Raw genomic sequence first — 27,165 nt, 5'->3', positions numbered from 1 at the left:
TTTTGAAAACTAAGGGACACACTTCGCTGCTGCCTCCAGCTGGTATAGAAATAAACTGCAGAGGTCACCCAATGTTAATAGTCCACAGTCCAACGCTAATAGAAACAAAAAAAAACCCCAAAGCCCCGTGTTTGAAAGAGAGAGGTTTTACTCATTCTGGGAGAAGGTTTTCAGCTGCCCCGCCCAGAGAGAACTACAGACAAGGCACTCTTGTCTTCACTGTTCTGCATCAAAGCCAACTACCGGAGATGACTAGTCCGTTTTTACGGAAGCCTTGCAAGGAAGCATGTGTTGGAAAACGAGGTTCAGCCTTTACTGAGCTCCACGCTGCTCTTCTTCCGCCCGTCATTTACTGTGAATGTTCACTATGTGTTCTAGACTAGAACACAAGCCTCTCATGACAGGAAACTGATTTAGACTGGACTTCCAATAATTCATGTCTGCTTGGGTAAAGTGTTTATGGAATGAAAGAAATGCTGAAAATGCTTAAATTATACTTTGTCATCTTTATTAGTTACACCCCAAGTTAGCTAATCTTAAAACAGTATTAGTTCATTCAATTAAAGCAACAGCACCACCTAATTAAATCTGGGCAGTTAAGTCTTCAGTACGTGTGTCTTGATTTTGTAAACAGGTGATAGAAAAGATGACATCATCTCAATAAGAAAACATTTTCCTGAGATGTCCTGTTTTGCTTTGATGTTTCCTTTGAAAGAATTATAATGAAGAGCTAATTTTGTTGTTTTGTTTATGGGAGGAAGGGAAGGAGATGGTATCTTGCTATGTAGCCCAGGCTGTACTCTAACCCACGATGCTCCTTCTTAGTCTCTAGAGTGTCGGGATTATAGGCATTCATTGCCACACCCCACTCTTGAGTATTTCAAAGGTTTAGTCTTTCTCCTTTTACAAGTCGGCTTCGAAACATCCAGACATCCTGAAATAATAGCAAAGAAAGTTTGAGGGGCACTTCCCTTGGCCCACCCTCCATGAGAAAAAGGGTTCTAGCCTCTACAAATAACTAAATAGGAAAAAATATTAATCATTAAATTGGTTAGTAAATAAAATATGATCTGGGACTCCAATCAGTCTACCTATCCATATCTAAAATAGTGCTAACTATGCTATGCAGGTAGGTTCCCAGCCACCTGCCCTGAATAATTTGACACAGGTACTAATGGCAGATGATGCAACTAGGTCCATAAAAGACTTGACCACAGTTAAAAACTTGTTTACTGTCTTTCCACTAGTCCTTAATGTTATCTGCCTGAAGTATGGTGAAAATTCTCCTCAAGATTACATTATAATATAATGGGTTACTAGTTGGTTTTTAAATTTTGTTCTCCCCACTGTTGTTTTTATTATTGTTGTTTTGTGCTCTTACTACATTTTATTTATATATTAATTTTGTATGTGTGTGTGTGTATGTGTGTGTGTGTGTGTGAGCACATGGGCATACATATGAACCACAGTACAGGTGGAGGGCAGAAGACAACTTGTGGGAATTGGGTCTCTCCTTCTACCACGTGAGTTGAAGGAGTTGAACTCAGGTCCTCAGGCTTGGTGGCAAGCACCTTCACTTTCTGAGTCATCATATTGGTGCAGTTTTTATTTTTGAGACAGGGTCTTACCCTGTAGCCCAAGTCAGCCTAGAACCCACCGTGTAGCCCAGGCTGGCTCTGAACTTGCAACAGTCTTCCTGCCTTAGCTTCCCAAGTACTGCAGTTATAGGAGTTAACCACCAAGCCCAGTTCCTTTTCATTTCTAATAATACAATTTATATTTTCTGATTTATTGTTTATCTTTTGAGCAAGCCATAAGGTATGGTAAAAAGAATGAATTAGTCCAGCTCCAAAACCTAGTTCTGCCACTTAGATCAACCTCCAGCTTTTTTAGGAAATGACACGAAGCTATTCTGATTGTTACATTGTAATTCAGTGAGGAATATAAGTAAGTGACATGAATAGGTGATGTGAAAAGTGTTTCTGTGTCTTAGAAATAGTTACATAGTAGGAGTTGGCATTATTCTTCTAAATAAACCTGACAAACTCTAACTTACCAAGTAATGAAAACCAGCAGCTGAGGCCTCATTTAGCATAACCTTGACCAACCTCAAGGCTGACCGTATACAGTCCAGGACTCACCTTGGATACTGTAATCCCTGGGACTGCAAGTCGCTTGTATGAAATGGCATAGTATTTGAATAGAGCCCATATACATCCTACCATATACCATATACCATCTCTGGATTACCCACACTACCTGGCAGAATGTAAATGTCATGTAAATTGATGTTTTATTACTTAAGGAAGGAGTGATACGAATGTCTGTATATGTTGAGTACATATGGAGTCTTTTTTTGGTTTTTTTTTTTTTTTTTTTTTTTTTCCGAGACAGAGTTTCTGTAACTTTGGAGTCTGTCCTGGAACTCACTCTGTGGACTAGGCTGGCCTCAAATTCACAGAGCTCCGCCTGCCTCTGTCTCCTGAGTGCTGGGATCAAAGGCGTGTGCCACCACCACCCAGCTCATATGTAGTCTTTTTCAAATACTTTTTCAAAAGGTTTAATTTCTTTTTTAAGGATGTAGGTGTGTCTGTGTATGAGTATGTGCATGTGAGGGCAGTATCTAAAAAGGTCAGAGGTGTTGGATTCCCTGAAACCGGGTAGAGGCCACTTGAAGCCTGTAATGGCTGAACTTAGGTACTCTGCAAAAGCAGTTCTCACCCTTAACTGCTGAGCCATTTCTCCAGCCCTAAACACTTTAAATATGTTTCAGTATTTCAGTTGGCCAAATCTACAAATGTGGAACCTCACAGGGGGAGAGCTGACTACATCCTTGTCAGACCCAAGCCTGAGTTTTCCATGTGAGGGACAGAGGGAGATGAAAGACAAGAAATTTGGGGCCTGCAAATGTGAAATCAAAGCATTTTCAGATATGGGACACATTTGTGGCTACTTTTGTTTTAATTATCCAAGGTGATTTCTTTGTTTTTCTTTTTGCCCTGACTATCCTGGAACTCACTCTGTAGACCAGGCTGACGTCAAACTCACAGAGATCCGCCTGCCTCTGCCTCCCGAGTGCTGGGATCAAAGGCGTGCATCACCAATGCCCAGCTCAAAGTGATTTTCTTATTGAGATTTAGAAATTATGTAGAGTCCACATTCTCACCTTTGTAGGTTCTAAAGTGGGATAAAGACACTCTAGATGACTGGAGACAGCATGGCAACATGGTATCTATGTGACCTGAGGTACACTAACTATCATTAACTCAGCATCCTTGAGCCCCAAGCCTGAATTTGTGATGACAAAGAAAATAAGCCCAGCTTTCAAAAGTGAATGTGCCCACTCACTGAGATTGTCTGATCAGTATCAACACTGTCTATAGCTAATGGCCTACACTGTCATTCTTGACAGATCCAGCAACAATGGAAGCCAACATCAAACAGAAGTCTATATGCTTTCAAATTAAATCTGAAGAAAGAGAACCCCAGAGTTTCCTTTGTGGTTTCATGCAAGTACCTTAAAGTCAATGTTGCTTTGGATTCCATAGCGTTTCTGTGCTAACTCTTTAACTTCATTCCCGATATTTTCTTGACTGGTGCCATTCACTTTGATATAGTGGCAGTCGGAACTGGCATAGTGGCAGGAAATTGCCTGTGCAGAAAGGAGAGACTGATACTGGAGACAAGCACCCTGTCAATCCCAGTATGCCCCCAAACCAAGCAGAGTCCTAGAAAGGAAGTATTTCACTTGGGATTTGATTTCTCAACTGGAAGGATGGCCTATAGCATCCTAAACCAGTCTCCTCACACATAGCTTCCACAGCTGAAGGCTAATTGAGAAATTACAGAAGATTTTTAAAAGTTTTAAAGTGTGTGTGTACATGGAGGTCAGGGGACAGGTTTTGAGAGTTGGTTTTCTTCTTCTACCCTGTGACCCCCAGGGACTGAACTTTGCTCATGAGGCTTGGGAGCAAGTGCCTTTATTTGCTGAACCATCTCACTGGCCCACAAAAGATTTTTTTTAATTAGTTGTGATAATTGTTTTTTAAAGGTATATTTAGGAATTCCAGTCCCTTAAGAGATCTTCAGTATTGTTAGGCATTTAAAATTTCCCAAATCCTAAAGTCCATAAAATGGATGGTGTTCCCTGTTATTTCTCATCTTTTTTTTTTTTTTTTTTTTTTTTTGGGTTAGGGTTCACTATGTAGCAAATCTGGCCTGGAACTTTCTGTGTTGCATAAACTGTCCCCCAGTTCTCAGAACATGTGATCCTCTGCATCAGCCTCCTGAGTACTGCAATTACAAGTGTGTACCACACCAGACTTTACCATCATCTCAGTCAACTTTGTTACCCAGTTGAATTTGAGATGGGTCATTATTTCAATGGAAACAGACATGGAAACTGAAAATACCTCCAGAAAAATAATACACATACCCTCTCAAATTAACAGGGGCATCAACAGTCAATTTTGTGAACCCACCTTGCTTCCTTCTGAAGGAAGGCTGAAACTCCGAGCTTCTCCCCATTCTAGAAAAATTTGTAAATAAATCCAAGCTTGAAGAGCAATCGTTAAAATTCCTCCTCTTTGTCACTAGTTCATTATCTAAAGGTGATCACATTACTCAGAGGACTTTCTACTTTGCTCAGAATACTGATTTCCACAGTCTCAAATCCCCTCACCTATGCCACCTGTGTGCTAGATGGAGCTGCATCAGAGACCAAGACAAAGGGGAAAATGTGCTTTCCCATATGCATTTTATTATGAAACAATGGCAAATATTTTTCTAGAATATTCAAGACACTAGAAAAATATAGAAAATGGCTAATTCAGTATATCAAAACTTATATTATCTGTATTGCAATGCCTACACCTCACACTTGCACAACTCTGAGGGTCATTCCACGCTCTTATCTTAAAATTTGGCATAATAAGAAGCATGGCTGTTTAATTTTGTTATATTAAACTATGACTTAGCTTGACTGCTGAATTTTTGGCAGCCTCTTAAATTTCATCCTGAGGCAACACCTCCACCTCTCAACCTAATCCCAAGCTTCAGAGAACCTAGTGGGAATATAAGTGAATGCAAGATACGTTTGGTGCCTTACTTTTGGGCTCAAAGACCCAAGAAGGATGGTGGGAACCAAGTGATAGCCAGCAAGCCCCACTTAGTCCCAAAGGAGCCCTGATGTTTGGAATTGTTCCCATGAGGAAGCGCGCATTCACAGTACTGTCACATCTACTGGACTCCTCCAAGTGAGAAGTGGCAGCATTTGTGGGGAATGTTAACAAAGTATCAAGTTGTAAACACTCTGAAGCTAAGGAGTGAAAAAAAATGTATCCCTGCTGTGCCGTTCAGAACTCAGTATTGTTTTGCATCAATACTATTTTTCTCAGTAGTAAAAATGCTATAAGCGTCCCTCCTGTGTGTAAAATAAGCAAGATGAATTCCAAATGACACTAGTTTAGTAATTCAGTCATTGTTTTTAACCTCAGCAGCAGCTGTGTGCTGAAAAGACTACTTTTGTTCAGAAGTAATTCCATGAATGGTTATGGTTCTGTGTCCACAGGGTTAAGGGCCTAACAGAGTGAATATACATGCATATCCTGGTAAATAAACTGCCCTTAGTGATGAAAAGTCCTGCATTCTTTGCTATCTTAACATATCTTGAGATTTTTGTTCTAGTCCACTCATTTTTGGAGATGTAGCAATCTGAATACATACCTTTCGGAATCCTTGAGTTTTGTTTCGACCGGATCCATGGATGAGCAGAGGATGAAAGAAAACAGTGTCTCCCTTCTCCATCACCAGGTGCACCCTGTTATTGTCCTGCTTGTAGCCTTGGATGCCATGATACATTTTGTTAATCCCTCCCTAGAACACATAGGAGAAGAAGTATTCATATTCAAGATGCTACCATAGCCAAGACTTCATCATCAGTCTATCAGGGGAAGCAAGAGTCCTTGAACTTCCTTCATGATAACAGTATGTCTAAATTAGACTCTCAATTTTTTTTAATATATAGAATTTTCTTTGATGTCTGTTTTTCACAAGTCCCACAGTGGGCAGATGAGATGGCTCACTGGTTAAAAGTACTTGCCACAAAAGCATGACACCCAGACACCCAGAACCCATGGAGGAAGGAGAGAACCTACTCCTGAAAGTTGTCCTCTGACCTCCTCACATGCCCAACTACAGCATATTTAGTTATAACTGATTTACACTGACCTGCTTTGCCTCTTGTGGTTAACCTGGGTTTGATGCCTGTCTTACTGTTAATTCTCCACCTCTTAGAATTTCCCGGGTAGGAAGCCTCAGCTGAAGAATGGTCCTGATTGTCTTAATGGAAATAGGAAAACCTGCCCAGAGTAGGGGAGCAGTAGATACAAAGGGGGTGGCCAAAAGACTACCTGAATTCTGGTTCTTTATCTTTCCTTTCCTTGGTGCCGCCATCACCGCTGCTCCTTTGCTGACATTAGAACCAGTGTTTCCAGGCTTCTATCATGGATGGAGCACCAACAGCTCTCCAGAAAACATCTAGGTTTTACTCACCCTATTGTTTCAGTTCCGCTACAGAACCCTGGCTAATGTTAGGGCAAACAAACACATTTGTCCAACCTGAATCAGTAGCATTCTTTCCTAGCATGGCATTCTCCTTGTCCAGACTTTCCTATGCATCATCCTCCTACTTGTCAGGAGGATCAGGAAGGGAAGTGCAAAACGCTATGTCACACCCAGAGTAAACCAAAATAGTAAAAAAAGAACAAATGGCCAGGGGGTGATGGCAAATCCTTGTAGTCCCAGCACTTGAGAGGAGGAAGCACAATGATCAAGATCAGCCTAAGGTTTTGCTCCTTGGCTACTGTCTACCATTTTTCCCTCTTATATGTTTTGCCTCATTCTTTTCTTTTGTTCTTTGACGATTTCACACTGGAGTGCACTCGCATGCCCACTCTGTGCCTCCTTTTTGTGTGTGACTCACTGAATTTAATTGGAGTTACTTGCATAAGTCTCTACCTCAAAATATCCAGTAGGAGGACTAAAAACTCGTACCTTGTTTTTTGAGACAATCTCTCTCTCTAGTTTGGAACTCACCAAGTAGATTAGGCTGGCCAGTGAGCCCTAGAATTTAGCCTGTCTCCACCTCAGCAGAGATTTCAAGCATGCCCACCACGCTCAGCTGTTTGTTCATTTGTTTGTTTTAAATAAGTTCTAAGGAATCATGCTTACAAAGCAAGCATTTTATTGACTGGGCTATCTTCCCAGCATCCTACTCTTGCTAAGACTATCCCAAATTCCTTTTGGGAAATGGCCATTTTTCTGTGGGCTAGTGTTGCAATTTGAATCCTGGGCCCTTTTCTCCCAGCAAGGTGGGTGTGTAACCTGACTAAGACAAGCTGGTCTGGAAATGCTGCTGCTTGGAAATCCTCCAGATCATTCCCTTTTGTTAAATCAGCCAGAGCCTAGCCCTGTGCCTTGCACCAGTGCTATAGAATATTATTTTAACTAGGCAAAGATGTGTTACTTTTGCTTATGCTGCATTTGTTTAATTATGAAAAGATGTGTTGCATTTGTTTTACCTTGCCTGCTGAAAGCACTTGATTGGTTTAATAAGGAGCTGAACAAGCAGGTGGTGGTGGTGCACACCTTTAATCCCAGCACTTGGGAGGCAGAGGGAGGTGGATCTCTGTGAGTTCAAGGCCAGCCTGGTCTACAAAGCAAGTTCTAGGACAGGCAGGACTGTTACACACAGAAACCCTGACTCTTAAAAACAAACAAACAAGAGCCAAATGACCAATAGCTAGGCAGGAGAAAGGATAGGTGGGGCTGGAAGACAAAGAGAATAAGTAGGAGGAGAAATCTAGAAGAGAAGAAAAAGAACAAGAGGAACAAGAAAGAAGGAGAGAGAGAACAAGGGACATGCCCAGGGCAAGAAGATAGGCAGATGCCAGCCAGCCAGAGAGAAGCAGTGAAAGTAAGATATGCAGAAGTAAGAAAGGTAACAAGTCCAGGGGCAAACGGCAGATAAAACAAAAACAGGTTAAATTAAAAGAGCTAGCCAGAAACAAGCTAAGCTAGGCTGAGCATTCAAAATTAATAATTAGTCTCTGTGTCATGATTTGGGAGCTGGTAGGTGACCCAAAACAAAAAGCCTGATACAGACCAACCCTTACCTAACCTTAAAAAAAATACATACATGCATACATACATATACATATACATATACATATACATATACATATACATACATTTACTGTGTGAGGAGGGGATGCTCATGTCACAGCACATGTATGGAAGTCACAGGACAATTTATGGGATTTATTTCTCTCCTTCCACCATGTGGAGCCCAGGGATCAATTAGGCTTCACAGCCGGTACCTTCACCTACTACTTAGCCATCTCTCTGTCCCTCTACCTAACCCTAAACTGATGAATTTCACAATTTCAGGTGTACCATCATGAATAGACTGAAATACTTTCACATAATAACCATATGTCACATAGTATCACTTTAAGAATTCAAAGTCCTGGGATAGCTAGATGGCTTAGTGGGTAAAGACAGTTGCTGCCAAGAGTGACCTCCAGGACCTATAAAGTAGAAGAAAACAAACTCATGCAAGGTGTCCTCTGGCTTCCTCATGTGTGCTATGGTGGGCACGTGCGCATGAGCTCGCACACACACACACACACACACACACACACACACACACACAGACACACACAGACACAGACACACACACACACACACACACACACACACACACCAAAAATAAAAACCAGAAACCGACTTCCTAAGACAAGCTCTGTAAGCAAGATTCTCCATTTCCTCAAGAAGCTCAGTTCCCTGTTGTTACCATGGATACACTATCTACCTGGACCCTCATCTTAGAGCTCAGGGTCTTCTGGCCTTAGATTTGAAACACTGAGAACATACCTCCTGGTTCTCTGCCTCTCATTTCCCAAATCATCAGTGCATCTTGTACCATACCTCCAAATAACTGTTCCTGAAGAACTGGTTTGATCTCCTCATTCATAGATGCAAAAGCCTTTGATAGCTCTCCACAGCAAGAGCTGAATGGGTAAGAAGACAGGGTGCCTCCAAGCCAGTAAAATGAAGCTTGGCAATGCAAAGAACTGAACTATCAAGACATACACCACCAGAGAATCTCAAGTACACTAAGCAACAGAAGCCACACAAGAGTGAATACTACAGAACTGTATTTATGCAACATTTTAGAAAGGGCAGGCAAATCTGTAAAAATGGAAAACAGCTCAGTGACAGTTTTTGATAACTGGTGGAAAGGGATTTTTTCTTCTTTTCCTCCTTTTTTTTTTTTTTTTTTGAGACAGACTCTTGCAATGTTGCCTAGACCATCCTGGAACTTCCCATCCTCCTGCCTCAGCCTCTTAACTGCTAGGATTACAGGCATGTGCCTTCACACCAAGCCAGAGGGAATTTTAGTTTCTCAAGTGTAGTAACCAATTTGTGTACATGCCAAAGATGATCACATTATATACTAAAAAATGTAGTTAATTATATGACAATTATAGTCTAAACAGAGTATAATAAACTTTCTTTAAATGAAAGCTCTGCCAGCTGCCTGCAAAAGGGAAAGTCCATGTACCCCAAGCAAAATAGAGTCAGCATGAAACTTCTCTAATCTGGTCCTTCCAGGCTGCCTTCCCTCTGCTAAGCTTTTCAATGTTCCTGGAGCCCCCAACCCATCTGCACCTGGAGCTCCCAGCTTCTCATGCTCCTTAGCATACCTTGCCCTTGACCTCCACACCTTATTTCTAGAAATAATTTCTATCATGATCTTCAATGCTCAACTCAGTCACCAGCTCTCTCTAGTGCAGTGGTTCTCAACCTTCCCAATGCTGCAACCCTTTAATACAGTTCCTTATGATGTCGAAACCCCCAACTATAAAATTATTTTCATTGTTACTTCATGTAGTTTGGCTACTGTTATGAATTGTAATGTAAATATCTGTTTTCCAGTGTAAGAGGGTATTTGGCCACCCAAGAGGTCGTGACCCAGAGGTCAAGAACTACTGCTCGAGTGTCTATGCTGGTCTTTTCAATTGTAGGTAACAGTCTACCCCTCTTCTTTACTCTGAGATACATCGTCGATTGGTGAGTAAGATGAATTTGTCATTTATTACATGTGTCTGGGGCTGAAATGTTTATGACTGGCCTTTGTGACAGAACTTATGTAGCACAGACCCAAGTCCCCGTCGTTGGCTTGGCTTTCAAACACGTGTTGAGAGGATAGATAGAACTGGATGTTTTTATCTGACATCCTCAAACCTTCTCTGATTCTTGCTAAGAAAGGAAGTACAGTCTCCCTCCTAGGCTCCTTGTGTACACCGATGTAAACTAAAAAACGGCAAAGGTGTTCTGGAAAGACTCGGCTACTGGGCTGAGGAGATGGTTGTTCCAGCATGAGGACCTGAGCTTGTCCTCAGAACATATGTGAAAAAGGAAAGAAAAGGCTGGGTGTGGCAGTGTTCACTTTAATCCCAATGCTGGGGAGGAAGAGATTGGCTGACCCTGGGGCCCACTGGCCATCCAGTCTAGCCTACCTGGTGAGAGACCTGCGTAAAAAAAAAAAAGATAGAAGGAAGGCAGCTGAGAAATGGCACCCAAGGCTGCCCTCTGGCCAGGACGCCCATGTGCACACACAGGAATGCACACCCACATACCATACACACGTGCACAGAGGTGCAGCAGTGATGCAGACCTACCTCCCAGCTGGGGTAATCATGTGGCTTCAGAGTGCCTTTGTGGGTGCCTGGGAGCACAACCAGACAACCGTTGTTTCTGTCAACGTGCTCCATGGCGGTCCAAGCACAAACAATGCGATCGCTGGGACGGAAGGGGAAGTAGTGCAGATCCTGATGCAAGGGGTGCCGAGATGTCTTCTTGCCTGCAACGGAACTCACTGTCAGCCAGGCAGTGGTGGTGCACACCTTTAATCCCAGCACTCGGGAGGCAGAGGCAGGCGGATCTCTGTGAGTTCAAGACTAGCCTGGTCTACAAGAGCTAGTTCCAGGACAGCCTCCAAAGCCACAGAGAAACCCTGTCTTGAACCGCTCCCCGCCCCCCCAAAAAAAGAACTCACTGTCAAAAAAAAAAAAAAAATGCTGAAGTCTTGGAATTTTGTCATTTGCCTGAAAACCTGGAACACTGACCTATCTACCAAAACCAAATAAATGGCCAGGCCTTGGTGGTGCACACCTTTAATCCCAACACATGGGAGGATCTGCATGCAGGTGGATTTCTGTGAGGTCAAGGCCAGCCTGGTCTACAAATTGAGCTCCAGGATAGTCAGGGCTACGCAGAGAAGCCCTGTCTAGAAGAATTTAAAAAAAAGCTTAGACACATTGAATAGGAGGAGTTTATGATATACAAACTATTGATTGTTGAATTCTACAGCCTATTGTGTGACTATTTGGCAATACCCTCTACAGTCACTATCTGAAATCCCTGCTACTGTTCAATGTTGTATAATATAAACTGTTTTAAGAGTTAAGTAAAAGTTTATACATTTCCTCATCTAAAGTTTGATAGCTATACACACGACCTGGGTTTCAACATCAGCCTTACATATTAATCTAGCAATACTTTTCTCTTGTGTGTCTCTAGTGGAGAAGAGTTCTTTACCAGAATCTGAAGGTTTGTTTATCAGCATTGTGTGCATAGCCATGATATTGGGTCCAGTGAAACACTCCACATATTTCAGAATCTAAGAGAAAAGCAGTAAAAAAAAAAATAACTTCATAGGAGTCAGAAGTACAGGCAAATGACATAGCATACAATGATCTACAGTAGAACCAAGATGGCAGAGCAGACTGAAGCAGGAAGATCCTGATTTCAGAGTCAGTTTTAGACAGAGTCAGACTCCAGTCTAAAATAACCAACAACAACAATAACAAAAAATTGCAGGGCTGGCAGCTCAGGAGCTTATCAGCATTGTGTACATGACCACATATCGGGATCAGTGAAACACTCCAGGTATTTCAGAACTTAAAAGAGGCCAACAACTTGACTAGGATGGACAAGGCCCTGCATTGGATCAGCAATACCAAACACCAAAACAACAGCAACCAAAACCAAAACAACAACAAAGCAAGCAAACAAGCAACAAAAAGCCTTATCTTATACCTTTACTGACCAGAATCATTACAATAAATGAATAAATTTATAAATAATAGCTTTGTAACTTGATATTCTGGTTATCGAGTCTTAGATGAAGTCTCTTGTTTCTCACGGCAAACAGCACAGTCCACAGGAAACTCAATCAAGATGCCATGGACAGTTGGGATAAGATAATTCTTAATTTGGACTGGGGACCCCTCTGTGCATTATAGGTTCCATTAGCATCATCAGTGACCTCTACCCATTAGAAGCCATTAGCTCACCCCACCCCAGTTATGACAACTGTCAGTGTCTCTGGATGTTGTCAATAGCCAGTGTGGGGCAGAGTAAATTGAGAGCTGGAAGGAATAAATTGATCAGACTCAAAGTCTGGCCATTAGGTGGGAAGGCAGGCCGGGCTCTCACCTGGGGGAGGGTGCAGTATCTAAAGAGCTCCTCGTCTTCTTGGAAATCCTGGATCTTCGTAATCACTTTCTCATTTAGTGTACAATCCTGTTTTGCAATGGCCACATCTTTCATTAGAAATATCCCTGGTGGCTTTACCTCCTTTCTGCAGATTCTTTCAAACTCCTCTCTAGAAATGAGATTTACAAAGAATGTCATTACAAGTACTTGGCTGGCCCTGCCCTGTTGGAGATTTGCCGATTCTGGGACAGCTTCTCTGTTCTAGTAGACTAATGTTCACAGGAAGGAGTCCAGCAGTCCTGCCTTCTATCTGGAACCACTGCCTCAAAATACCTCACCCACAGCAGACCAGTATGGAAATTGTGTTGGTGTCTGTGTTTAATTCTCCTCCCCCTAGCGCTGGGGTTGCAGGTATATGCTGTCTGTATGCATGTGCATGTGTGTGTTTAGGCTAGACGGGATGGCTCTCGAGTGCTATTCCTCCCATTCTAGGGTTACAGATATATACAGCCACGTGTGCTTGTGTGTGTGTGTGTGTGTGTGTGTGTGTGTGTGTGTGTGTGTGTGTAGGCTACACTGTAGGCTGCCCATTGAGTGCTCCTCCCCCAGTGTTGCCATACCTGAATTTTCAGAATTCAAGTCGTTTTGCTCACACAGCAAACATTTTACCTACTGAGCCATCTCCCTGGCCTGGGAAGTGTTTCTTGATATGGTGACATTGCAATGAAAGAGGCTGAGGAGTGTCCTTTACCTGAAATGCTTGGGAACAGAAGTGTTTTGGATTTCTGATTTAAAAAAAAAATACTTGGGATATTTACATATGCATAATGTGATATCCTGGAGATGGGACCCGGTCTATACATAAAATTCACTTGTGTTTCCATCACAACTTATATACTCAGGCCTAAAGGCATTTTATGTACTATTTTAGTGCATCTGTGTTTTGATTTCAACCTTTCACATGAAAGGATTGTCTAGCTATTGCACCATGTCATCACCCAGGATGTATTAGATTTGGCAATGAAATCTATTTGGTGTTACAGGCTGAACATCCCTAATGTAAAAAGAAAAAAAAAAAATCTGAAAAGCAAATACCGAAATACCATGTAGCAACTCTGGAGTGCCAAACCCTGGTCCTAGTGTTCTCATCTGTTTTACCTCATTTTGTTCCAATAACAACACTAAGACACCAGTAAGATCAAAATGCCTAATTTTTTAAAAAAATACCGAGGCATGTGCAGATTGCACAGAAGGTATCATGTCAGGGGTCGGACTAGGACTCAAGCCAGAGAGTCTGGCCCCAGAACTCACACTTCTAAGACTAAGGTGACAGTGTGGAGGTGGATGTGGCAGTGTAAGGGTGGACGTGGCAGTGTGGAGGTGGACGTGGCAGTGTGGTGGTGGACGTGGCAGTGTGAATGGAGGTGGACGTGGCAGTGTGGAGCTATATTCCCTGCTTTGCTTCTGTGAGATGTGCAGAGGCAGGAGAATTGCAGGAAGCTCACAGGCCAATGAAAATGTAATGATAAACAAAAAGGAGACCTCATCTCAAACAAGGTGGAAGGAGAGAACCAACAGCAAGGTGGTCCTCTGACCTCCAGATGCGTGTGTAGGTACTCACACTCATCAATTCCCAGACACACATCTGTCACACACAGACACACAAACTCTGAACATGCAGAAGCTAATTTAACTTGTGTTATCATTACATTCACATAATACATGGGGTTTTTTTGTAAAATCATAAATAGCAGTATTATACCGAAAACGTTGAATGTCATCATCAGATACCAGATTTTTTATGACAAGAAATCCATTTTCTTCATAGAATTTTCTCTGTTCCAGGCTTAGGACATTATTATCCAAAGTATACCTAAAAAAAGAGAAAAAAATCTCAAGGTAAGTACCCATTTTAAATCTATAAGGTAATAGTATACCAAGAACCTGGAATACATTCATAGGATGAGGGGGAGACAGGGTCTCCCTATGTAGCTCTGACTGTCCTGGAACTTGTTAGGTAGACCAAGCTGGCCTTGAAGTCACAGAGACCTACCTTCATCCGCCTCCTGAGTACTGGGTCTAAAGGTGTGTGCCACCACATGCGGCCTACTTTCATACTTTGTAATTTAACATTTCTATTATATGGCTTTATTGAAGTAACCTAGGAAAGCTTAAAGACTGTTAAATCCAAAAGATTACATATGGCCACCAAGAAATGTGTATTACTGGAAAAATATTAACCAAGGAATTATAACCATGCAATAGATGTTAAAAGATAAATGGCAGAATACTGCGGATATACCTGTCATAACATACTATGATTGAAGTCATATAAAACAAAACCGAGGGAGAGAGAGAGGAAGAGGGAGAGAGAAGAAGGTGAGTGGGCATGGATATGTCGCTCAGTGGCAGAGCAGTTGCAAGGAAATTTTGTTTGAAAACAATGGTTTCGGGCTGGAGAGATGGCTCAGGGGTTAAGAGCACTGCCTGCCCTCCAAAGGTCCTGAGTTCAATTCCCAGCAACCACATGGTGGCTCACAGCCATGAGATCTGGTGCCCTCTTCTGGTCTGCAGACATACATGCAGGCTGAACACTGTACACATAATAAATGAATAAATCTTTTTAAAAAATGATTTATTTAAAACAACAACAAGAAACAATGGTTGCCTTTCAGTAATAATTCAAAATTCTGAATTTTAAATTTTTCTAACAGTGAATAAGAATTGTCTTTCAAATGGAGGATCAATACAATAAAGAAGATGTGTATACATACTATATATATTTCTTAAGACAGGGTCTCACTTTGTAGCACAGGCTGGTTTTGTACTTGGAATCCTCTTGCCCTGACTTTGCAAAGTCTGGGATTCCAGGCATGTACCACCACACCCAGGCTATACATTTTAAACTGTTTAGTCAGTACAGTCTCAGAAGCAAGCAAAGTAAACAGCTCACATAAGCAGATCACAAGCTTACAAACTCAGATCCACCTACCCACGCTTTCAGGTTGGCATTTATGAAGGTTGGGCTTTCTTTTTTAAAACAAGGCAATACACATTCCAGGTTCTGGCCTATAGTAGTTTCAGCTGCTTAGGAGGCTGAGGCAGGAGGATCTTCAGCTCAAGACCTACCTGGCTTCACAAAAATAAATAAGTTACATACACACACACACACACACACACACGCACACGCACGCGCACACGCACACAATGCTAGACAATATGTCAGGGTTTAGATTATGTATTTTCCATTTTTCCCTTCCTTTTGGATTTTAGAATATGCAAAGAAAATTTAAGTTAGATTCTCCAAAGTTCACCGAAGCCGTCCCATTTAGAATGCTTTCTGGAATGAAGTGTTTCTACAGTGAGTTCTAATGAGGCAGGGTGCTTCATGCTATAGAGTGGACATTCTATCCCTGCTACCACTAGAAAGACTTTTACACACTGTCCTAGTTAAGGCTACTATTGCTGAGCTGAAACAGCATGGCCAAAAGCAATTTGGGGAAGAATTTAGTTTACACTTCCATATCACTGTTCATTATGGAAGGAACTCAGGGCAGAAACTCAAGCAGGGCAGGAACCTGGAGGCAGGAGCAGAAACCATAGAAGGAGGCTGCTTACTGGCTTGCTCATCATGGCTTACTCAGCCTGCTTCCTTTTTTTTTTCTAATTTAAATTAGAAACAATCTTATTTCACATATCAATCCCAGTTCCCTCTCCCTCGCTCCGCAGGTACGGTGAGGCCTTCCATGGGGGAATCATCAAAGTCTGTCACATCATTTGGGGCAGATGTGTCTATCAGCCTGCTTTCTTATAGAAACCATGGCCATCAGCCCAGGGGTGGCACCACCCACAATGGACTGGGTCTTCCTCCATCAATCACTAATTAAGAAATAGCCAGCAGGCTTGCTTACAACCCAACTTATGGAGGTATTACTCAATTAGGATTCTTAGATGATTATCTTGTATCAAGCAGCCATAAAATTAAACAGAATGTACATATAGCATAGTTACAGATTGAAATGAGATTAACTTACTGGAATTGTTGAGGATGGCAACTGGCAGGGGAAGCTGGCCATGATACCGGGCTAGCTACCTAGGTAAGAATTAAGGAAAACAAAGGAGCCAAGCTCTGTGTCTAACACTGGCCTTCAGCCTTGTTTTTAGAGAAAGGAGCATTTGCATGGCCCTAGACAGGCAACGCTGCTGGCACTTATGTTGTCTCCTCTCACTGTCACCACAGCCTGAAGTGTGGCCTGAAGAGAGGAAGATCTTCTGTTCAGTCACTGTAACATGAGTCAGGGTATTACCCCCGAGTCTCAACCTGTAGCTTCAGTTGGAGCCATCCCCATGATTGCCTTCCACTAACTACTGAGGAAATAACCACCACAGGTCACACTGTAGAAGTGAGGAGAGACCTAAGTAAGCCCAGGCTTAGGTCCTTGCCTGTTGTGACTTCAGTCTAATCTGTTAAGAGTTTTGCACTCATTAGGGCACAAAAAAACGAGCTAAACAGCCAAGTAAAATTTTAAATATCAAAAAGGCTAGAAATTTGTTTATAAGATCTTTTTGTTTGTTTGTTTTTTCGAGACAGGGTTTCTCTGTGTAGCTTTGGAGCCTATCCTGGCACTTGCTCTGGAGACCAAGGCTGGCCTTGAACTCACAGAGATCACCTGCCTCTGCCTCCCAAGTGCTGGGATTAAAGGCATGTGCCACCAACGCCCGGCTTGTTTATAAGATCTTATTTCACTCAGTAAGTAGATCACTGACAGCCCTTTTCCTGCTTTTTTAGCTTAAATGGCTGCTCTGAGAATGTCACTTCTACTCAGGTGGGAGGGTGCACATCTTAATCCCAGCACTTGGGAGGCAGCGGCAGGTAGATTTTTCTGAGTTTGAGGCCAGCCTGGTCTACATAGTGAGTTTCAGGCCAGTCAGGGTACATAGTGAGACCCTGTCTCAAACCAACCAACCAACCCCACATTGTCACTTCACACAAACATGTTTATCATTAAATGTGTTCATTCATGTATTGAAAAAAGCAGGATCTCACTGAGTAACTAAGATTGGGCCTGGAAGTTGTTTTACAGTCAGTTGGCCTCAGCCTCCTCATGTCTTAACCTACTGAATACTGGGATTCTAGGTATGTATTGCCATGCCTAGATTGTTATTTTTTACATTATTATTATTATTATTATTATTATTGCTTTAGGCTTTCTTAAGATATTGTATTATGTAACAGGTGCTGGGCTTGAATTTCATGTGTAGCCAATTATGATCTTGAGCTCCCAAACCTGTTGTCTCCATCCACCACCTAAGTGGTGAAATTGTAGATATGTGTCACCATACCCGGTTTGTTGTTTTTCTTGCTTCATTTTTCTTTTCCTTTCTGTTTTTTGTTTTGTTTTGTTTTTTTGTAGCCCTGGCTGATTGGAACTGGCTGGATCAACCAGGATTAAAAATAGTTGCCAGCTGCTCTACTATATCTTTCTTTTCTAATTATTTTTATTTTATGTGCATTGGTGGTTTTGCCTGCATGCATGTCTGTGTGAGGGTGTCAGGTCCCCTCGAGATGAACTTACAGACAGTTGTCAGCTGCCATCGTGGGAGCTGGGAATTGAACCCAGGTCCTCTGGAAGAGCAGTTAGTGCTCTTAACCACTGTGCCATCTCTCCAGCCCAGTCTCTTGGCCCCTCTCCACTGTTTCTACAACTTGGTTGTTGTATAATGATGCTGAAATGTATGATGGAAGGCTAAGTGAAAAGTGGATGCAGAAGCTGTGACTACAGTTTAATCCCAATTATGTAAATACAAAAGATTTGCCTTTCTCTAACCCACATTTCTTAGAAGCAAATTAAGTCTGGGAAGAAACTGCCACAATTTCCAAAAGTCTGTGTATGTAATATACTCACTATGGTTCTTGGCCAGCACTGTCCAATATCCAATACCAGCTGCTAGCCACATCTGGCTATTTAAATTGAAAACTGACTCAAGTTAAGAGTGCACTACCTAGCCGAGCTTGATGGATCACACCTTTAATCCCAGGATTTGGTCCCAGGCAGAGGCAGGTGAATCTCTGTGAGTTCTAGGCCAACCTAGTTTATATAGCAGATTCCAGCTAGCCAGAGCTACATAGGAAGATCCTGTCCCAAAACAGTCAAAAAATCCAAAAGAGTAGCAGAGACTGCACCAATTTCAGTCCAAATATATCTAGGACCAGTGTATCTAAAGCTCTCAAACTGTAGTGTACATCCAATTGCCAAGAAGAAGAAATAAAATGTGGTACTCCACCCCCACATAATACACAAGTCTAACAACTGCTTTCAATGCTCAGGATTTCTAGTCTTTCACCATCATTTCTCAATCTAAAATGAGGTTACATCATTATCACCTGACATTACCACCTGTCTCTATCAACCTGCAGACAAGAGTTTAAATTTGCCTGACACACTGCTGCTTGTAAACCCGGCCACCCAGCAGTCAGAGCAATAGGGAAGATCAAATAAACAGCTAGAGATGCCAGGAAATAAATCAGAACTGATGTAATATGCCTATGGGCAAATCCCAGGCAGTTAATTCTAGCAATTTTCAGGGAGAGAACCCTGGATTGAGCAGCCAACAGTTTGATACCTCTGGGTGTGTGTGTGTGTGTGTGTGTGTGTGTGTGTGTCTGTGTGTGTCTGTGTGTGTCTGTGTGTGTGTGTGTCTGTGTGTGTGTGCGCACGCGCGCGCTCTTGCTTGCTTGCAAACTTTGGTTTAGTGATTTTGTTTGTTTTGTTTTGCTTTTGAGACATTGTCTCTCACTTTTACCCTTGGGCTAGTCTGGCTGCCCATCAAGCCTCAAACGACCCTCAGTTCTGCATCTCCAGCTCACAAGAATCTACCACCAGGCCTGGGGTTTTTAAAATGGGTTTGGGGGATGAAATTGGCTCCTCAACTCAGTTATTAAAACTGGCTGAGCTAGAACTTTATCGGCTGAACTCCTGGAGACCTGCAGCATCAGGAGCGGCAGGAACACACACACTCGTCTGTGGGAAGGAGACAGGCAGAGAAGGACTTCTATCTCCAGGGTAGAGTTCTGCATCCCGCCCCTTCTCTTTTTGACGACGGGCGCCCCCTCCTGACAGTCAAGCAGCCCTGAACCTCTGTCAACATTGCAACTGTCCTTGACATTTGTAGGTGTAGAAAAGTACAGGGCAGAAAAATGCCAAGGCAGCTGAAAATGGCAAAGTCCTCTTTGTGATGACGTCGCCACCTCTTGTTTTACACCTCTCGCTTTACATAAAGCAAGAAACCACGGTGCTAAACAGGCTCAGAATGGTGCAGAGACATACACCAGCCACCCAGGCCCAGCAGTCACACGCCCGCCGCCCGGATAAGGGTCCTCTGGGGATCTGAGAGAGATCACGGAACATGGATGAGAATGCAGCCTCCTCCCTGCTCCCCCAGAGAGAGGGAACAGGGAAGAGCCGGCAGAGCAGTGGCTCTCTTACGCTCTTGGAGCCACCACCAGGGTGGAGATGCTCTTTCCAGCCTGAAACCGCCCCCGGACTCCCCGTAGCCCAAAGGATACAATCGCTGGGGCCGAGGGTCTGCTGAGGTGTCCCAGTAAGACCTGCAGCCGGACGCCAGCACGCTGAAAGTCCATGGTGGAGGACAGAAGACGAAGCTCCCGGGCCTGGGCCTCACTTAACTCCTCGCTGGGCTCCGCCCCCTGGATGCGATTGGAGTGAGCCAACTAGGACTGGACGCAGCACCACCTCCCACCTCCCGTGCACTTCAGCAGGGGGAGGGTGCTGGGGTCAAGGTAATGACGGAGACCACACTCCAGGCCGCTGTGGCTTTGTTCTGATCTGCAAGACTCCAGCCTGTGGCACTGAAACGCGAAGGTCCGAGTGATTGGGGCGAGGTCTCCCGGCGACCCCAAGCAGTTCGGGAACTGAGCCACACTTTTAACTTAGTAGTTTTAATCTATGAGCAACCAATCTATGTTACTATTCCTCCCACAATGCAGCAGTAAAAATTAAAATCATCTGTACTGTTCAAAAGAGACATTTAACTTAGTGTGAATTCATCCTAAAAATATTAGAAAGTTTGGCTGTTAATTTTTAAGCGTGTATGGAATAAGTAACTCCCAGAAATCCGATCCACGCAGTCTAGTATAATTTATTATTCTTGTTACATTTTGTTTATGTGTGTGTTTGCATCCTTGTTTATGGAGCTCAGAGAACAATCGTGGGGAAGTCGATTCTCTCCTTCCACCATCAAACTCCGATGGTCAGCCTTGTTCAGCAAGCTCCTTTAACCACTGTTTTATCTCACCAGTCCCTCGTCCGGTATAATACGTAAAATTTTTTACATAGCTAAAAACTCTGTTCCTAAAATCTCTTTGAAATTCCACTACACATAATCTCAATCTGTCTCTCTGGTTTCTTTAGTACAGAGTTGCTTCTAGATTGCGTCTTCATAAACATGTTTTTATTTCTTAAATGCTTTCATGATATAATTTGGTAACAGTGCCATAGTCCAGGGGAGACAGTAGCTAGATAGCTACTTCCTGTTTTCGGCTGGCAGAGATTGGTTCATTAGCCTGCCCTTTGGCCTTGACCTCTGGGACAAGACTCCTGTTAGCTGAAGCTCCCAGGGCCAGCTGATTTCTTTGCTAGCTCCTAACCTCATCGGTCCAACCTGAGCAACCTGATGGGAACCTGACCCGCGTCCTGAAAGACAATCTTAAGAGGCCCACAGTTTAAAAGCAGGACTGGCGGCGTCTTTTCGCTTGGGAAACTGGTCTTCTTACTGCCCTCACCTGGTGTAAAGTGGGAACTGCAGGCAGAAGGAAAGAAAACAAAACTGCAATCACCTCCAGCAGACCCTTATTCTGAGGATGGGTGGTTTCGTAACCAACAGAGAAATGACCGGCTTAGGGTGCATAATTGCGGTGTGTGAGGCAGCATGTTCTTGTGGCTCTGTGTGTAATGTTCCTTGCAGCTGTATTTAGAACCTGAGCTCAAACATAAACGTGCTAGGCAAGCGCACTAACGGTAAGCTGTCCTGCATCTGTTTTGCTTTGCTGAGATAGAGGCTGAGGTGTCTCACTATGTTGCCCAGGCTGGCCTAGGACTTCTGGACTGAAGTGATCCTCCTGCCTCATCCTCCAGAGAAGATGGCAGCAGGCATTCACCCCAGTGGCAGGCTTACACTTGCATTAAAGATCTTTTGTAGATTTATCTACTTTATGTGTATGAGTGTTTTATCTGCAAGTATGTATGTGCACCACACACCTGGTGCCTGCAGAGGCTGGAAGAACATGTTAGATCCCTAGAACTGGAGTCATGAATGTTTGTGAGTCACCATGTGGGTGCTGGGTACTGAAGCCTGGTCCTCCATAAGAGCAGCAAGTCATCTTAACCTGAGCCATGGCTCTAGCTCAATGGTTCTCAACCTGTCAGTCTCGACCTTTGGAGAGCTCAAATGACCCTTTCACAGCAAAATGTCACAGGCAAAATGACAGTTATGAAGTAACAGCAAAAATAATTTTATGGCTGGGGGGGGGGTCACCACAACATGAGGAACTGTATTAAAGGCTCACAGCATTAGGAAGGTTGAGAACCACTGCTATAAACCTACTTTGCTGTTTTGAAAACAACTTTTTTTAAAGATTTTATTTATTGTGTATACAACATTCTGCTTCCATGTATATCTGCACACCAGAAGAGGGCACCAGGTCTCATAACAGATGGTTGTGAGCCACCATGTGGTTGCTGGGAATTGAACTCAGAACCTCTGGAAGAGCAGTCAGTGCTCTTAACCTCTGAGCCATCTCTCCAGCTCCCTTGAAAACAACTTTTATACTTGTTTTTAGCCAAATGGCTGAGGAGTGACCAAGGCAAATTTTATTTAATTATTTATTATTTAGTTTTTCGAGACAGTTTCTCTGTGTGACAGCCCTGGCCATCCTGGAACTCACTTTGTAGACCAGGCTGGCCTTAAACTCACAGAGGTTCACTTGCCTCTGTCTCCTGAGTGCTGGGATTAAAGGTGTGCACTGCCACCACCTGGCCCAAAGCAACTTTTTTTTTTTTGAGACAGGGTTTCTCTGTATTGTTTTGGAGGTTGTCCTGGAAATTCAAAGCAACTTACAAATTTATCTCAGAAAAGTTTCCCCCAAATGTCTAAGTTAAAGAGAATGACTTTTTAAATAATTATATTTAAGCAACTAAAAACAGTAGGAAGAACAATAGCAAAAACCACCCCAGACTAAATTGTTCAAGAGTTGTACACACTTAAGAGAGTTTCATTTCACCATTTCTGGGGGTGAAGCACTTGCCTAGTGCGCATGAAGTACTGGGTTCGATCTACTGGGAAGAAACTTGGTGTGCTGTGTGGACAGAGCTGTTTAGAAAGAGACAGAGCAATGATCCATGTTAGTAGGGAGCTTTCAAACTAGTGGCAGAAAAGAATGTGTGATGGACCTAACAATAAAATCTGAACAGGAGAGCGTGTACAAGAGGCAGGAGGCTGAAATCAGAGGGCCTGCTATAATTCTGGCAAGGATTTTTGTTTCTTTGGCTCACTTTTTTTTTTTTTTTTTTTTACATTTTTGTGGTACCAGGGGTCAATCATACCCAAGGCTTCATTCGTACTTGGCAAGCACTGTACTCCTGAGCTACCCACTCCAACCCGTTACTTCTAAGGGGCCTGTAAATGCAAGACGAAAGGGCCTGCCGGCGTCACTAGAAAATCTCTTATCTGCATGGCCCGCCATGTGTACTTTTTTCTTGGAGCTAACCACATGAACTGGCATTGTTCATTATGTAAATGCATATGTACCTGGGGATGCAGATGCACACCTGTAATTTCAACACTCGAGAGGTTGGTCTACAGAGTGAGTTCCAGAACTACACAGAGAAACACTGTCTTGAAAAACAGACAAACAAAATAACATTGAGATTTAAAAAAAAAAAAAACAAAAAACAAAAAACAAAGAAGAAGGAAAGAAAATAACAATATCCAACTAGGAAGTCAATGCAGAAGGCCAGCCTCCACCACAGCGAAAACTTGTCTCAAAATAAATAAATAGATGACAGACAGACAGACAAGAAAGACAGGATTCTGTCCAGGAATGGACACATTATTTTCTTATGTTGAAAACACCAGGTCTTTACCAAGAATTCTAATGAACATATTCTTTGTAGCTTGGCCCTATAGGAATTACCTCTTATGGAACAACAGTCCCTAGCAAACCAATTTATTTAATTACACTCTACAATCTCAAGCTTGTGTCTCTCCAAGTATGAGCTGGTTGAGAATAGACTCTGATGGACATAACCATGCAGTCTAAGTAACAGATGGATAGGTTTGGAAAGTGTGAGCACCCACGTCACCCTAACCAGCAGTAAGCCCGTGACACCAGCCACGGTGTCACGTTGTTGGCTGGGTCTTAGTTCCAGTTAGATGCCCTGGGAATTTGACTTCCAGATTAGAAGTAACTTCTGCTGCATGAAATTTCAGCACAGTGCAGCGTCAGCAGCAAGATCCATAGCTGAAATACCAGTGTGGTGGCAGTTGTGGCTTGAATGTACAGTGTCCCCCAAAGGCTCATGTGTTTGAACACCTGGTCTCCAGCTGATGGTAGACCCCAGGTAGCTGCAGAGGGTGTGTCCAATAAACATGTTCAGTGAATACTTTGCCTAAATTTAGTCAGTCAGCATTCTGCCCACAGGAGGCTAAGAACTACATCTTAAAATTTTTTTTCAAAAAAATTTAAAATCTTATTATTGTTTTTAATGGTGTGCATGTCCAGTCTAAAAGGATTAGGAAAATAGCAAGGAATGATCAGACCAAATCAGGACCAAACTTCAGCAGGCCCAACATTAAACCCAGCAGCTCCATGTTCCAGCGCTGGAGCAGTCATGATGAAGCCCCAAAAGGCTTGAGCAGCCCCAACCCTACAGCCTTGCTGGTAGCAGCCCATTCGGCCCTTCCCATGCTGGCTGTACTCCTTGCTTGCAGTTTTCCTTGGTGTCTCCAGTGCAGCTTCAGTTTCCATCTCACAGCTTCCTACGTCATACTTGGAAGCTGCAGAAGAGGAAGGACAAGGAGCTCTACAACTTTCCAAACTGCCCAGGTAAGCTGTATTATCCTGACATTTGAGAAATAAGCATTTCTGATTTTTTTTTTATTGCTGACTGTACTACAAATAAAAACTAGCTTTTAGTAAGCAGAAACAGGAAGGTTCAAACTATTGTTGTTTTATTTCTCAAAGTGGACCCAAACAAAGGGATATATCCTAGACCTCAAATTTTATATAATTTTGCTCTAAAACTATGCAAAATGTGCCTGGAAGCTAAACATTACATCTTATATATTTCCATGTACATGTATTTTTATTCCCGAAACACAAGAATGGAAGCTACATCAGTCTCTTCCATAATCACACGATGATTACAGGAACCATAGTGAATTTTACTTTTGTTTTCTTTTAGGAAAATTTGGTTTGTGCTGGTTCTGTGGACTAAACCTGGGGCCTTGTGCATACTAGGCAAGTAGTCTACCACTGAGCTACACACCCAACCTTCCTCGCCCACCCCCTTTGCACTGGAGGAGAGCAGTGCAGAGCCTTGTTAGGTTGCCCAGGCTGCCCTTGAATTTGTGGTCCTCTTGTGTTAGCTTCCTGAGTATGGGATTACAGCCTTGTGTTACCAGACCCAGTTCCATGGAGTTTGATGGGCTAAATTACATAGCTTTCTCTGGCATTAAACTCCCTTAAAGGCAGCATGACACATAGTGTCGACATTTGAGGACTATCACGTATGGGACACCTTACAGAGTCAAGACCTATGTACCCATACTCACTGAGCAAACCACACTCACATATAGCGAGCTTTGGTTTCCAGGACCATGCCTAGATACCCAGAAGTGCTGTCCAACTTAGTTGACTCAGGGCTAGTTTAATCCACCCACTCCTATTCTCATTCAAGACAGGACTTAAACAAAGGCAAACAGTGCTTATGCTCCACTTAGGACAGGACTCTGGGTTTTCACTGTGGTCCCTGGTGTTTCATGACTGATTCTTAAATGGATTCCTAATGAGAAAGGGACACATGAATGCTGGGAGATTGCTGTGATTGCCCGATCAGACATGGGTGGGGTTTGTGCACTTGCATTTATCCTCCTGTCTCTCAAACACTCATGTTGATCACCTCTAAAACTAAAATAGTATGGCTACTGTTTCTGTCTCTACAGGGTGACAAAATTTAGAACTCCTAACATTTAAAATATTTTAGAATGTATTTATTGTTAAGTGTGAATATACATGCCACAGTGTGCATGTGGAGGTCAGTTTTCCTTCCAGTGGATTCTGGGGGTGGAACACATGCCATCAGGCTTGTGAAGCAAGCACCTTGTACCCACTGAGCCATCTTACCAGCTCAAGACCGGCAATGCTGAATTCAGACTGTAAGTGTGTTGCTCATACACCTATATAATCAGAACAATCAAAACCCTTCCACTTAATTCATTGCAAGTCATGCACAATTTGTAAGACTAATATATTTCAAAATACTGAGCCAAAAAAAGTATGTTGTTTAATTTTTTTTTAGAAACAATTAGCTTCAAACCATCTTGTGAAAATTACAAGCTAAACTTAGATATTCCTTTGCAAAAGTTCTAGTTTTATGAGAGGAATTGACTTTAGTAGTGTCCAGCTCTTCCAGTTATAATCAGCTAATCCTATTCGTTCTACCCAACTATTTGGGGTGCAACTCCATCACAGAACTTGTACAGATTTCCAACACTGTCCAGTGTGGAGTTTTAGACTGGTACCAGAAAATGGGTAACAGTGACTGTTGGATGAATTTAAGAGTCCCACATAGATTTTGCCAAACTGAACCCAGCGATAGACACTTGAATTAAGGAACTTTATAGACACACACACACACACACACACACAATGTTGCTGGGTCACAGGTCAGGCATGAGAAATAAACAGAACAGCTAAGACTAAAAAGATCCCTGACAGCCCCTTTCTACACCCCACTCCCATTCCTTTTGAGATTAGTGGTTTCCAAGCTTTAAAGTACAAAGCCCTAAAGGCTTTGAAGACATTACCTGGCTCCATAGCCAGAAACACTGTGGGTCTGAGGAAAGGGCAGAAATGTCTCTTGACAAGTACCCAAGTGATACCAATGCATGAGTTTCTGAACACACTGACAACACTGGTCAAGACCAAGGCTTTTCCTGGATTCTGAATCCATGGCCCTCTCTTTTTCTTTCTTTTTCGAGACAGGGTTTCTCTGTGTAGCTTTGGAGCCTATCCTGGCACTCGCTCTAGAGACCAGGCTGGCTTTGAACTCACAGAGATCCGTCTGCCTCTGCCTCCTGAGTGCTGGGATTAAAGGTGTGAGCCACCAACGCCCCACCCATGGCCCTCTTAAGTCCCTGGTATTTTCTTTTGAGTCTTCACGATTTGCTCAGAGTATTAACTATTTAACTTCCTCTCAACAGGTTTGCCACCAAGAAAAGGACCATCTCTAGGGACAGACCAGGCATAGAATTAGCTCCGATTTCACCTTTTTAAGAAAAACAAAACAGAAGAAGCCCAAC

At 42.8% G+C, this 27,165-nt stretch overlaps 1 protein-coding gene across 1 annotated transcript; it reads right to left on the bottom strand.

The window, feature by feature from the left end:
• Positions 1-486: 486 nt before the first annotated feature.
• On the bottom strand, positions 487-20,285 carry Phyh (phytanoyl-CoA 2-hydroxylase). The gene is made up of 9 exons (XM_027405191.2): positions 20,132-20,285; positions 16,599-16,657; positions 14,327-14,437; positions 12,565-12,733; positions 11,665-11,746; positions 10,746-10,927; positions 5,725-5,874; positions 3,518-3,652; positions 487-934 (listed from the first exon to the last, which is right to left on the bottom strand). Exons 1-9 carry the CDS (start codon positions 20,204-20,206, stop codon positions 881-883), a joined length of 1,017 nt encoding a protein of 338 aa, XP_027260992.1. The 5' UTR covers positions 20,207-20,285; the 3' UTR covers positions 487-880.
• Positions 20,286-27,165: the final 6,880 nt, after the last annotated feature.

This window comes from Cricetulus griseus, chromosome 3 (assembly GCF_003668045.3).
Source record: "Cricetulus griseus strain 17A/GY chromosome 3, alternate assembly CriGri-PICRH-1.0, whole genome shotgun sequence".
NCBI lineage: Eukaryota > Metazoa > Chordata > Mammalia > Rodentia > Cricetidae > Cricetulus > Cricetulus griseus.
The sequence above is the reverse complement of the archived record's forward strand: the minus strand, read 5'-3'. Positions and strand labels throughout refer to the sequence as shown.

Bases quoted from the DNA above. Each gene is read 5' to 3' on its own strand.
- Phyh (XM_027405191.2), bottom strand. From the start codon at position 20,206: ATGGACTTTCAGCGTGCTGGCGTCCGGCTGCAGGTCTTACTGGGACAC. The intron at 12,734-14,326 runs GTATAATACTGC...TCTCATTTCTAG, and splicing joins GATGACATTCAACGTTTTCG to AGAGGAGTTTGAAAGAATCT. The intron at 5,875-10,745 runs GTAGGTCTGCAT...TATGTGTTCTAG, and splicing joins ATGATTACCCCAGCTGGGAG to GGAGGGATTAACAAAATGTA.